We start from the raw sequence: 12,814 nt of genomic DNA, 5'->3' as shown, positions 1-12,814 counted from the left end.
CCTTCCAACCTCTAACATTCTTGTTCTGTTCCCATTCTGTCACTGTAATACTGATGCCACCAAGTGTCAGAGCAAAGTATTGCCACTTAGGTATCAATCAATGGACCTGGTTTGAACCAGGTATTTACAGCACTATTTACCAACTGGTTGTGCATTACTCTTGCAGTAAGAAGATGACAGCTAAGGACATAAAGACCACCAAATCTGTTTACCAAAATCAGCAGTATTTAAGTTAGTTTCCATAATTCAGAACAAGTCACTTTGGTTTGAACACACCTTGCTCCACTGCAGTGGGTTTTAGCCAAGGGAAAAGGAAGGAGTAGCAGAAAAAGAAGAGGAGGAGAACATGATGGTGGAGTTTGGGGGGTTTTGAGGTGCCTGTGACTATTCATATGTCCTGTGACCTAATGGTTTGTTAGTTCAGATTTAAATGTCCAAAATTACCCTCTTAAAGTTGCCAAGCATGAGAGAGGTTTGTGACATGATAGGAGTCCAAGAGAGGAGCTGTGCCAAAAAGGCTTACTACAAAAGGGAGTAAAGAGAGCCATGGACCTACTGGAACAGGTCCAGAGGAGGACCTAAAAGATGATCACAGGGCTGAAGCACCTCCCCTACTAAGACAGGCTGAAAGAATTGGGGCTGTTCAGCCTGGAGAAGAGAAGGCTCCATGGAGACCTTAGAGCTGCCTTTCAATGTCTGAATTGGACCTACAGAAAGCCTGGGGAGGAACTGTTTAGAGCAGCTTGTGGTGATAGCTTGCCACTGGAGCAGGGCAGATCTAGGTTGGACATCAGGAGGAAATTCTTTATTATGCCAGTGGTGAAATACTGGGACAGGTTGCCCAGGGAGGTAGTTGAGGCCCCATCCCTGGAGATAATCAAGATGAGGCTCAAAAGGGCTCTGGGCAACCTGATCTAGTGGAGGATGTCCCTGCTCAGTGAAGGGGGGGCTGGACTAGATGACCTTTAGAGGTCCCATCCAACCCATTCTATTATTCTCTTAATGTTCCTGTGCTCACACATAAGCTATCCCATATTGATTCTACAACAGACACAAAGAGTACTGCAAATACCTGGTGCAAATTTTGTCATCCCACAGAATCTGACAGTGCCTGTCCTCTGGCCTACCACCAGCACTCTGTCTCCAACCTGGATTTCTCCTTCGTCAAAAGGCTTCTTCCTTGTAGCTGGAGAATAGCTGTGCAGCCCTGTCCAACAGAAGAACAAGAGCTGAAATTAGTGACTTTATCTCTCTAAACCTTAAAGAATCCTTCAGCAGTGAGCTAACTGGCTGGTAAATAGAGACCCATCTTCTAACATAGTGTACCTTTAACACATGGCAACACACTGCCAGTTTTGCTTAGACAAGGAATTGCTTTGGTTCAGCAGGAGAACTGTGGGCTACAGCCTTTTCTCTGCAGCTGAAGGGTAGGCTGACCAACAAGAACACTTTTCCTCTTGAGGATGTTCTACAAACCTTAAGTTCTCAAACTTCAGGTAATGCTTAAATTAATTCCCAAGTGTCTTTCTTGTACTAGCTCAGATTCTGAAATGGCACAAGTACTTTGACACAAGCACTGAGTACAGAAGTAAACTCTCAGCTGTGAAGTGGTGTTTAGCAAGGGGAACAGGAGGAGCAGCTGAAAGGGAGCCACCCTCAAAGGAAGTGACCATACCAGCACCGATTTTGGATGAGGCAGAGGACAGTCTAGCCACTGGCTTCTTACTGCTGCTAGTCAGATTCCGCTTCTTGGAGTAATTCTGCTTGCCTTCCAAGGAGGTAGTGGAAGAGGAAGAGCTGCTGTACCCAGGAAAGCCTAAGAGAGACGTAAGTGGAAACAGTCCTTCAGAGGTCATGTTCAGAAAGGGTCAGATTAAGCTAAAGTGAAAGCTTCTGCAAGAAGGAACTTATCTGTCCTCCATAATGGGGAGAATGCCAAGTAAAGAGCCAGAATCAGAAGTTGTTAATGAGCATTTACACAAACACCTGTCAGGAATGACAGAGGTGCACCTGACCCTGCCTTGGGAATAAAGCAATAGCTGAGTGCTGGAAGAGGTCTCCAAACCCCCTTCTTTATTACTCTATTAAAGTTCTCCTAAACAGTCCCAAGCATACTTGTTAAAATATGGGAGCCTCAGTAATAAGAGATCATCCCATCACACTTTCAGCATCCAGTCTATTATAGATTTGATGAGAAGTGGAAGGAAGGTGATATTATCTGAGTGAATTATTGTCTGGATTAAAGCCTACTATATTCCATTACATACCCTTATTAATATTAAAATCTGTACTATAAAATAAGAATGGGAAATAAATCACTTTTATCTCCATTTGCAAACCCTGATGTCTGAACTGTCTGAGAAGACTTATGTTCAGCTTCCCTCCTTTACAAGCTCTCCTCAGTTCTCCCCTTCCCTTCTACCCAACGTAAGGCAGGGCACAGCCAGGCTGAAGGAGATGGGGTTGTTCAGCCTAGAGAAGAGAAGGCCCTGGGGAGACCTAATAGTGGCCTTCCAGCACCTGAAGGAGCCTACCAGAAGGCTGGAAAGGGACAGCTTACAAAGGTCTGTGGTGATAGGATAAAGAGCAATGGTTTGAAATTAGAGAAGATTTAGATTGAATGTCAGAATCAAGTTCTTTACCATGAGGGTGGTGGAACACTGGAACAAGTTGCCCAGGGAGGTAGTTGAAGCCCCATCCCTAGAGATACTCAAGGTCAAGCTCAACAAGGTTTTGAGCAACCTGATCTAGTGAAGGATGTCCCTGCTGACTGCAGGGGAGCTGAACCAGATGACCTTTGGAGGCCCCTTCCAACCCAAAGCATTCTATGATAAGACAAATCTATGCCTCAGTTTCTCAAGGTGAGAAAGTAAGATCATATTGCTTGTCAAACTTCCCAGAATTCCAAGAGGCCTAATTCACAAGTTTTCAGAGAGCAGCACCTTTGGTGTTCCAAAGCTTCCTAAAGCTTTCCCATCTGCCTTACAGCAGTATCATTTAGACAGGCTGACTAGGGAGCTGGTGGAGCCACCATCCATGGAAGTTTAGATATGGTGCTTAGCAATGTGGTTCAGTGGTGAACTTGGTAGAGCAGAGTTAATGGTTGGACCTGATGATCTCAGAATCACAGGATGTTAAGGATTGGAAGGGATCTCAAAAGATCATCCAGTCCTAGCCAGATCACATAGGAACACATCCAGGCAGGTTTTGAGTATCTCCAGAGAGGGAGATTCCACAACCCTCCTGGGCAGCCTGTTCCAGTGTTCTGTCACCCTCACAGGGAAAAAATTCTCTCTCATGTGTCCATGGAACTTCCTGTGCCTCAACTTCCACTCACTGCCCCTTGTGCTGTCATGGGGCATCCCCCAGCAGAGCCTGGCTCTATCCTCTGGGCACTCACCCTTTACATATTTATCAACATGAATGAGGTCACCTCTCAGTCTCTTCTCCAAGCCAAAGAGCTTCAGCTCCCTCAGGCTCTCATCATGGTTGAGGATGTCCCTGCTGACTGTGGGGAGGTCAGACTGGATAACCTTTGGAGATCCTTTCCTGCCTGGACCATTCTATGACCATCTGCTAAGAGACAGCTTTCAGATTGAAGGGTTTGTCTAGATTCCCATGCATGCATACTAGGATAGAAGCTGCTATGAAATCTAACACAGACTGCCAGCCAAATATCCACACTAATTACTCTTGCTACTAGCAAATTAAATGTGTGCAGCCTGATAAGAGAGATAAGGCAATTTTTTTCTAGGATGTAGACACAGGGCTTTTAAAGCTAATGCAGTAATTAACAATTCCCCTGCCCTATAAAATTTTCCCCTCAAGATGGTAGAAAGCAAACAAACAAACAAAAATTGTTACCCTCTTTTGCAGGTGCAGTTTTTCCTCTGCTGGGAGTTACAAAGTTGGTTTCAGCAGCACTGTCTTTTTTTGGCATATTCAGGCCTGTAAAAAGAATAGATACCATTTAATACAGACCTCCTGACACCAAGCAGCAGCTTTACAGCAAAGTCATCTACAAAACCAACTTGGCTGGGATAAAATGGATTAAAAAGAAACCCAAATAAAACAAACCCATGGCCAGTTCCTTAGGTAATTGATAATGCAGAGCTGTTTTCTGATGCAGAAGCAGAGCTGTCCAAACACATTCTAACAGCTCAAACTATCATATAAAAAACCAAAAGAAGCTGCCTGCAAATTGTTAATGTTTCTACTGAAGAAGTTTCCCTTCAATCTTTCCTTTCCATCTGCTGTAAGCATGACATTCACTTCTGCAGTACTTGGAAGTGTACTGCTCACTAGTATTAAGGTCACAGCCTCTGCATTAAAGATCACACAGAAAAGTTTTGTGAGAGGTGTTTAAGACCAAATCCTCACTCAGCCTCCACATGATGAAGCAAATAGGCCAAATATGACTTTTTAAAGAGCTTAACTCCTGGAGCAGCAATGCTGTGCCAGGCATATCATAGAATGGTCCAGGCCAGAAGGGACCTCCAAAGGTCATCCAGCCTGACCTCCCTGCAGGCAGCAGGGACATCCCCAGCTAGATCAGGCTGCCCAGGGCCTCACTGAGCCTCACCTTGAGTACCTCCAAGGATGAGGCCTCAACCACCTCCCTGGGCAGCTGCTGCAATGTAAGTTGTAATTTGTGCATACTCACTTTGTCTGACAGTTTCTTATCCCAACTCAATGAAGAACAAGCTTCCTGGTGATTTATCCCCTGGCTGTCATGAAATAAAAAGGAAGGGAACAAAAACATCCCCAAATACTTTTTTGATTTAACTCCATCTGTCAGCTTGACTCAGCTCAGGGTCTGGACTGGTCTGCAAATGGTATTGATTTGCCAAAATGTTAGGGTTCCATCATCACCTCTAGCTCCCAAGCTAGGGGAGGGTAGACTGAGATGAAATGTTAGGAAGAAGTTCTTCACCATAAGGGTGGTGAGACACTGGAAAAGGTTGCCCAGGGAGGTGGTGGAAGCTCCATCCCTGGAAGTTTTTAAGGCCAGGCTGGATGTGGTTCTGGACAACCTGAACTAGCAGAGGGTGTCCCTTCCCATGGCAGGGGGTCAGAACTAGACAATCCTTAAGGTTCTTGCCAACCCTGACAATTCTGTGATTAAGGCAGGAGATCAAAAAACTCCTGTTTGGGACTGATAGCACATTTCTCAATCTGACCACAGGAATCCTTCTCCTAAACACCTGAAAAAGAGCTGTTTTCATCAACCTGATGGATTATTCAAACCCAGAAGAAACAAATCACATTTTAGAGTCTCTCTACAGCATTCTGTTCTACTTCACAGCTGATAACCCTATCTACAAAAACCAGATTCCTTCTTCTTGGATCATAACCAGGAGCAATGGGCACAAACTAGAAGCCAGAAGGTTTCACTTTAACAAAGGAAAAACTTTTTCACTGTGAGGGTGACCAAGCCCTGGAGCAGGCTGCCCAGAGAGGCTGTGGAGTCTCCTTCTCTGCAGACTTTCAAAACCTACCTGAATGTGTTCCTGTGCAACCTGATCTAGGCCAATCTGCTTTAGCAGGGGGGTTGGACAGCAAGAGCTTCAGAGGTCCCTTCCAACCCCCACCATTCTGTGGCCACAGATGGGTGTCTTGCAGGGATGAAGTTCAAAGCAAAGCAATGTAATTTGGTGATGCATGTCAACACTGGAAACCAAAGTTCTGCCTCTGCAGCTTTATCCTCCCACTCCAGGCAGTGAATCAGCCTGACACACTAATTCTAACAGACCTTTCAACCCCAGAGCTTCTTACAAATGGCAGCTTCCAGAGTACCCTCAGTGGATGCAAGTTCTGCTGGGCAGATGATGCACACATCAACTGTTTCAAATTTGCAAGGACACAAACGCAGCTTTGACAGTGCTCCAGCCACTCACAGCCCACCTCTTCTGTCTGACACAGCAAATGGGCCCTTCCTGCTTCCCAAAAACTCCACCATATCCTGGGCTTTCTTCAGGTACTAGAAGGCTGCTCTAAGGTCTCCCTGAAGCCTTCTTTGCTCCAGGCTGAACAACCCCAACTCTCTCAGCCTGTCCCCACAGGGGAGGTTTTCTCCAGCCCTCCATGGCCCTCCTCTGGACCCGCTCCAGCCGCTCCATGTCCTTCTTACGCTGGAGTCACCCGAACTGGACGCAGTGCTCCAGGTGGGCTCTCAGAGAGCATGTTGCCAGTTTTCAAGTTTCATGAGAGATCTTGCAAGTTACCCAGCAAGATCTTAGTAAATGGATTCATGCTAAGCTTAGACTTCCAACGGAGACCACAGCCAAATAGAAATTACTGCTAATGGCTCAAGAATAGATGCTGAGGTGAAGTGTGTTTTGGGTTTTTTAACAGACCATGTAGAGACACTAAATAACCTGTCACAGGACATCAGATCACTATAAACACTGAGCAGCTACACACAACATCCTTCCAGTACCAGTTGATAGGCTAGTGAACCCCTGGTAATGAGAGCATGTAAATAAATACCTCATCTCCTCACCCCAAGTGATGAGCTCATTTAAACAACAAGTATTTTTACAACCAAGATTCCCAAGATTGGTGCTAGTGCATGGACAGCAGTATCACCCCAGCCTGTCCCAAAAGACAAGCAGATACTCACCAGAGTTCACTTTGGAAGTTATGTGAGTCACATCTATTTTCTTAGCTTTGACCAAAGGTGAGGAGCGCGTGGAAGGGCTTCGGACGGAGCCTCTCTTGTGATCTGAAGCCTTGCTGATTTTAGAAAGGGGTGCAAAGATACCTGCAGAGAAAATTGGAAGTGCCACAAAGAAATCAGAGTTAATAGGCATGTAACAGAACTTTCTGGCTACTACCCCTCAGATCAATTAATTTGGGGTATTTTTAGCCACCATCAAAGAATCACTGAATGCTCTGGGTTGGAAGGGACCTCCCAAGGTCATCCAGTCTAACCCCCTCAGCAGTCAGCAGGGACATCCCCAACTAGATCAGGTTGCCCAGAGAGAGCCCTGTTGAGCCTCACCTCAAGTATCTCCAGGGATGAGGCCTCAACCACCTCCCTGGGCAGCCTGTTCCAGTGTTCTGCTACCCTCATGGTACCCCAGATTGCTGTGCCATCAAAGCACTTGGAGGGTAGAGAAGAGCAGCTCCGAGAGTGAAATTAAAAGGCTTATCAAGCAACTTGAACAGAGCAATTCAGGAAGTCAGTAAAATTATTGATTAGAATCCCCCTTTTGTCCTTAATGGTAACATTCAGCCTCCACTGTTGCAAACACAAGACTTTATATCTCACAAGTGTCCATGAAATATCAATACCTCAAGCTCAAAGCTAGAAAACAACTACAAGTGTGAAGCTCTTACAAGGGAAGCAAATGCAGGCAGAGAAACACAGTCACTGTTACAACACAAAGAGACAGCTTCAGCAGCAGAGATGGAAAAACAGGAAAGGTTATTCTCTCAGAGTTTCAAGGAAACAACCAGAAGTTTCGACTGCTTGGCTGTTTCAGTTGTTTGGCAAACAGTTCCAGCCAAAACACCAGGGATGGACAGAGAAGGAATCAAACAGACAGACAAAGCACTAGGCAGAAAAGCAACAGAATTTGTTCTCTCTTTTCAGTCTCCCCAGAGGTTCCCAGACTCCAAGATGGCAATTTTTCAGGTTAATGTATATAAATAAACAAAAGGCTGTACCCCGTTTTGGTGCACACTTGAAGTACTGGACTCTTCCAACACTGCCATTGTTCTTCCCTTCTGGGTGATCCAGCTCTATGCCAGCCCACTGGCCACTGGCAAATTCTGTTGTGCCACAAAACCTTAATGTACCAACCTAAGGCAAAAAGCATCAAGACAGAAGAGTTTTGTCAAACTAATGTTGTGGGAGATAGTACAGACCACAAAGGAGACAGCAAAGTCATCTCCAGGCTTTGGATTAGATTAGGGAAATAGCAATCACAGAATGACCTGGGCTGTAAAATACCTCCAATGGTCATCTAGTCCAATCCCTTCTCCAGTCAGCAGGGACATCCTCAACAAGACCAGGTTGCCCAGAGCCCTGTCAAGCCTCACCTTGAACACCTCCAGGGAAGGTGACTCCACCACCTCCCTGGGCAGCCTGTTCCAATGCCTGACCACTCTTGCAGGAAAGAACTTTTTCCACACACCCAAGCTAAATCTCCCCTGGCACAATTTCAGGCCATTTCCTTTCCCCCACCTCACTGCAACCTCCTTTCAGGGAGTTGTAGTGAGCAATGAGGTCTCCCCTCAGCCTCCTCTTCTCTAGACTAAACAGCCCCAGTTCCCTCAGTTTCTCCTCACCACCCTGTTCTCCAGACCCTTCACCAGCTTTGTTGCCCTTCTCTGGACACTCTCCAGCACCTCAATGTCCTTCCTGGAGTGCAGGACCCAAAACTGAACCCACTATTAGAGCACTGCCCAGTACAGGGGCAAGATCACACATCATGACATCAACAGGGGGTCTCAGGCTTAAGCTGGTGAAGAAGGATGACACATGATAAAGAAGAACATACTGTCAATCTGATGGGCAGGACACTAAGCATTTCTGGCACAAGTTCCATGTTCACAAGGGGAGAACAGCTTAGGAAACTTAAAATACCACCACCAAATCACAGGACAACTGGACTGGAGGTTTACAGACATAAAGGCATATTTTATATATATTCTAATTTCTTCTCTCTCTCTCTCTAACTATATATATATATATATATATATATATATATATATATATATGTAGCAAAGGTTAAACTTCAGAGCATATTAACTTTTTTCCCCATTGGAAAAGCATCAGACCTCTTTTATTCCCCCTCCTTCTCCCCCCCTTATGATGAAACAACAGTTTAAAAGCCAGCACACCTTCTGAACATGTTGTTTCACTGCACACTGTAGCATATACTCTGAAGAGATAGGTGTAGCAAAAGCATCAAGACAGACCAGTCTTGCTGGTGGACCTCCATTTCCACAAGTACATATCACAAGCTCCCACACTTCATCTGAAGAGAGGAGGAATAACTAACAGAGATGCATTTAACCTTGATTCATTTTGATATTTGATTTTTAAATCACTTTTAGTAATGAAAGCCTTTGATCTTTCAGCTGCTCCTTCTCATTATCTCATGTGACCTGAATGCCATTAGTTCATTTTTTCCTATGACTTTACTGCCTAATCCTGCCCACAGAGAGAGTAAACAGGAAGAAAGCAGTTCTTTATTTCTTTGCCATCAAACCTTCCAGCTACTCCTTCTTAACAACCTATAGAGAAAGAAACATGACCCAGAGCCTGTCCTTCTTTCACACTGAAGATCTGCTTTAAACTTGATTGTTACAGGCAGGTACACAACACTAATGTAGCCAGAGGAAGCTTGGCCAAGCAGCCTAACATCTCTCCGCTCCTCAGGCACCAGCCAGAAGACACTGACTGAGCAGAGAGGAGACCAGCAAGCACCTGAAGGGGAAGATGACAAAGCTGAGGCTCCAATTTGGCACAGCAAGCATCTTAACCTGGAGGGGGAGATGACAAAGCTGAGGCTCCAACTTGCCATAAGCCTTAGGGCTTGTGCAAGGAAGGAGCAGGGGACACAAGACTCATAGAATTATCAGGGTTGAAGGGACCTCAAGGATCATCTAGTTCCAACCCCTCTGCCCTGGGCAGGACATCTCACATGTGAGAAAAACACCAGCAACAGGAGAGAAGTTTTCTTCCAGCTACTGGCTTCCCTGCACTGCCATTTCACTGAGTGTGCATTCAGGTAACACAATATAGCACAGTCAGAGTGGGTGAAGCTGAGGGACTCTGAATCATCTACACTAAGCTCTTGCTCACACAGCTCCCATCCTGCAGGACAACTAGAATGACAGGTGCAGCAGGAATGGAGAGAGGAATCCATTTTCCCTCTGGCATATACTGTGTGTGGCTTTCAAGCTTCATTAAAGCTGATACATTAGGAGACTGCAGAAGCAGGAAACAGAAGAGGAATCCATGAACACTGCCCATGAAAAAGCTGCTGCTCCAGTGCCCTTGTCCCAGCTTCCATACACCCAAGAGGAGGTTATGAACTGGGCACCATTTTCAACATTCTGTTCTCACTTCTGCTCTGCCCTCCACACATTTATGAGTATCAAGGGGGAAGGGAAGACAGGGCTGAGATTAAACTCTCCATTCAGACAAATGAGGAAAGGGGGTGGGAAACGATGTGGGAGTAATGCAGAACAGCTCCTTGCACACAAAGGAAGAAAGGGAGGAAAAGGAAGACCAGAAAGTACAATCATATTCCTCCTTCCCACCAGCTGTGTGACAGCTCTGGCTCCCTTAAAAACAAGGCAAAAGCAAGCAAAAAAAACCCCACAAAAGACAACCAAACAAGATCACTGGAAAGCCCTGCCCTGCCTTAGACTGCAGAAAACCAGCTTCCAACTCCTTCTTAAAACACAGAGCAACACCATACTCAATCACTAAAAAAAAGTCACCAAACCCAGAAAGCTTTATCCATGCACAGTAAGCATGCTAAGGTCCAAACAGGGCTACAGGGCCTTACGTGGAGCAGAAATGCCCATGAGGATTAACTTCTTGTCTTTGCTGCTATAAAGCCTTCATTAACTTGGCAGTTACACAAACACAGAATTGTCAGGGCTGGAAGGGACCTCAAAGATCATCTATTTCCAACCCCCTTGCCATGGGCAGGAACACCTCACACCAGATCAGGTTGCTCAGACTTCCATCCAGCCTGGCCTTAAAAACCGAGTTACATTCTCTCCCCTTGCTTTCACTGTGCAATGCTTTGTGTAAAAGAGAAGTCCATGAACTTCTTACTGCCTTTAAAGAATAAGCAGTTTCCTGTCTGTACTTCAGTTAAAATTCCTTCTGCATAGCTAATGATTCCTTCCCTTTTCCTGACCCAGTTTCAAGAACACAGCAAATGAAACTACAAAATGGAAGCTGCTCTGCACTTGCAGAGGAGTTTGCTTCAGAACACTTCTGTTGCCAGAGTTACAAATCTCAAGTTCTGACAGAAAAATGATTAAAGGTAGAGCTACTCCAACATCAACATTTGCTCACAAATACCTTCAATATTTACCAGAAAAACACTTGAAATCTTTGAAACAGTTGCAGCACACTCAGATCATGGCAGAGCCTGTGCTCTCAGAGCAAATAACAGGTATGAATGCTAACTGCAACACTGACATTGCCAGCTTCAAACACACGTTGTGAATGTGCCTAGCAAAGCAGCTCCTTAAAAGCTACTCACATTTGAGACTGACCAGCACCAGCTACTGCCTTACATTTCCACAGCACTGCTTCCAAGATTTCAGCTGCATTGCACCAGTGAAATTGGGTTGCTGTGGGCTAAGAGGAATTCAAGTTCTCTTTTACTACCTTCTGGCAATCTCCGGGGTAATTCATGACTGCGTACTCACACCTGAAAGCTGGGCAGCTCACAAAGTCATGTGCAGCTTTTACCATCATTTTGATGTGACACTAAAAACGTTCACAAAAGCTGAGCCATGCTGAGGTAGTACAGGAGACCATTAGAAAACTGCTTCCAGACCCAAACTGCAGACCCTGTCTGCCCAAAGAGCTTTTCGAGCAGCGACTTACAACATGCAGCTGTTCAGCTTATTGCTTTCTGAAACCAGATCCTTACTGCCATCCTTTCCACAAAGTGTATTAGACCATCAGGTTTCAGATAGGTCTCCAAAGAGGTAAATAAATTGGCTGTCCAGAAATTATGAGGGTAATATCAGGCTGCTGGTCATACCTTCTGTCCTGCAATAACGACACGATCCCCCAGCTTCAGGCCCAGCGATAAAAGCATGGCCTTGCCGGTGACGTGATCGTAGTTTGGAATGATGGCTTTTGAGATGTCACACGAGAGAGGCACTGCATCCAGCAGGATCTGCTTGATTTCTTTTGCACTGGCTGCTGCATCTGCCATTTCCAGGGGCATATCTACCGGGTCAGGGACCACATCTGCTGGAATCTGCCCTTTATCATTCTGTAGGAACAGAACAGCGCACAGGATTTCAGTGTCGTGACAAGATAAACCTTATCAGGCAAAACCACGTTCAGTTTTCAATCCTCTTCATTAGGCATTCCTGCTAGAGTACAAACAACTACAAAAACATCCACATTTTCAAATAAAGGTGCCAAAACATCCTCAAGGCAGCACTTAGAGTGGCTTGTTTTCAGAAGTGTTAAGCTACCACAATTTTTAACCTTAAGAGTATTATTTGCACTCAGAACACATGGGGAGAAAGAGACTCCTCTGTATCTGAACACAGATTTAGCACCCTGGTCTGTAACACCTGTACTGTAAAGCTATCACCTTCCAAAGGATTTCTCTCTATCCAGTGTATAGTTTAAATTACATTGGCTACTCTCAAACCAATTCTGATTTCTCACTAAAAAACCCAACTGGATTTGAAAATGGAGACCTGAGATAGTGGCTACACTAAAGAAAACAGGAAACAAACAAAGAAATAACAAACCAACCACACATTAAAAACAGAACAAAACCCAACCAAACCAAGATTTGTAGTCAGACAGCCTTATAACCCAGGCCTGTTATTTGGTTAGTAAGCAGAACAGTTAATGCTTCTTCATTATCAGTTACTTATGCTAAGACTAAATTTACTGCTAAGCAATGAAATGCATTTCTGGAGGTCACAGACTGCACTCCTGTGAATCTGGAAAGGTCCTTCCCACTGCCATGATAGCTGTTGCAAGACACAAAGGAGTATTAAAAGGACAGACATTTCAAGCAACAAATAGAAGTCATTCTATTCTATCTTGAAAGTCATTTGAACCAATGACCTAGACTGT

At 45.0% G+C, this 12,814-nt stretch overlaps 1 protein-coding gene across 7 annotated transcripts in view; it reads right to left on the bottom strand.

The window, feature by feature from the left end:
- The window catches only part of CLIP4 (CAP-Gly domain containing linker protein family member 4), a 67,104-nt gene that overhangs the window by 17,248 nt on the left and 37,042 nt on the right, over nucleotides 1-12,814 (bottom strand). For all 7 annotated transcript variants that reach the window (XM_068153695.1, XM_068153692.1, XM_068153690.1 and 4 more), the window contains 6 exons: nucleotides 11,751-11,987; nucleotides 7,672-7,807; nucleotides 6,623-6,763; nucleotides 3,865-3,948; nucleotides 1,676-1,816; nucleotides 1,073-1,207 (listed from right to left, as the gene is read on the bottom strand). In XM_068153695.1, coding sequence (XP_068009796.1) covers nucleotides 1,073-1,207; nucleotides 1,676-1,816; nucleotides 3,865-3,948; nucleotides 6,623-6,763; nucleotides 7,672-7,807; nucleotides 11,751-11,987 — 874 coding nt within the window. The remainder of the gene's footprint in view (nucleotides 1-1,072; nucleotides 1,208-1,675; nucleotides 1,817-3,864; nucleotides 3,949-6,622; nucleotides 6,764-7,671; nucleotides 7,808-11,750; nucleotides 11,988-12,814) is intronic.

Source organism: Melanerpes formicivorus, unplaced genomic scaffold (assembly GCF_026170545.1).
Source record: "Melanerpes formicivorus ecotype bairdi unplaced genomic scaffold, bMelFor1.0.p_v2 SCAF_26, whole genome shotgun sequence".
Taxonomy (NCBI): Eukaryota; Metazoa; Chordata; class Aves; order Piciformes; family Picidae; genus Melanerpes; species Melanerpes formicivorus.
Note: the sequence above shows the minus strand (reverse complement) of the source record. Positions and strands in the feature narration are given on the sequence as shown.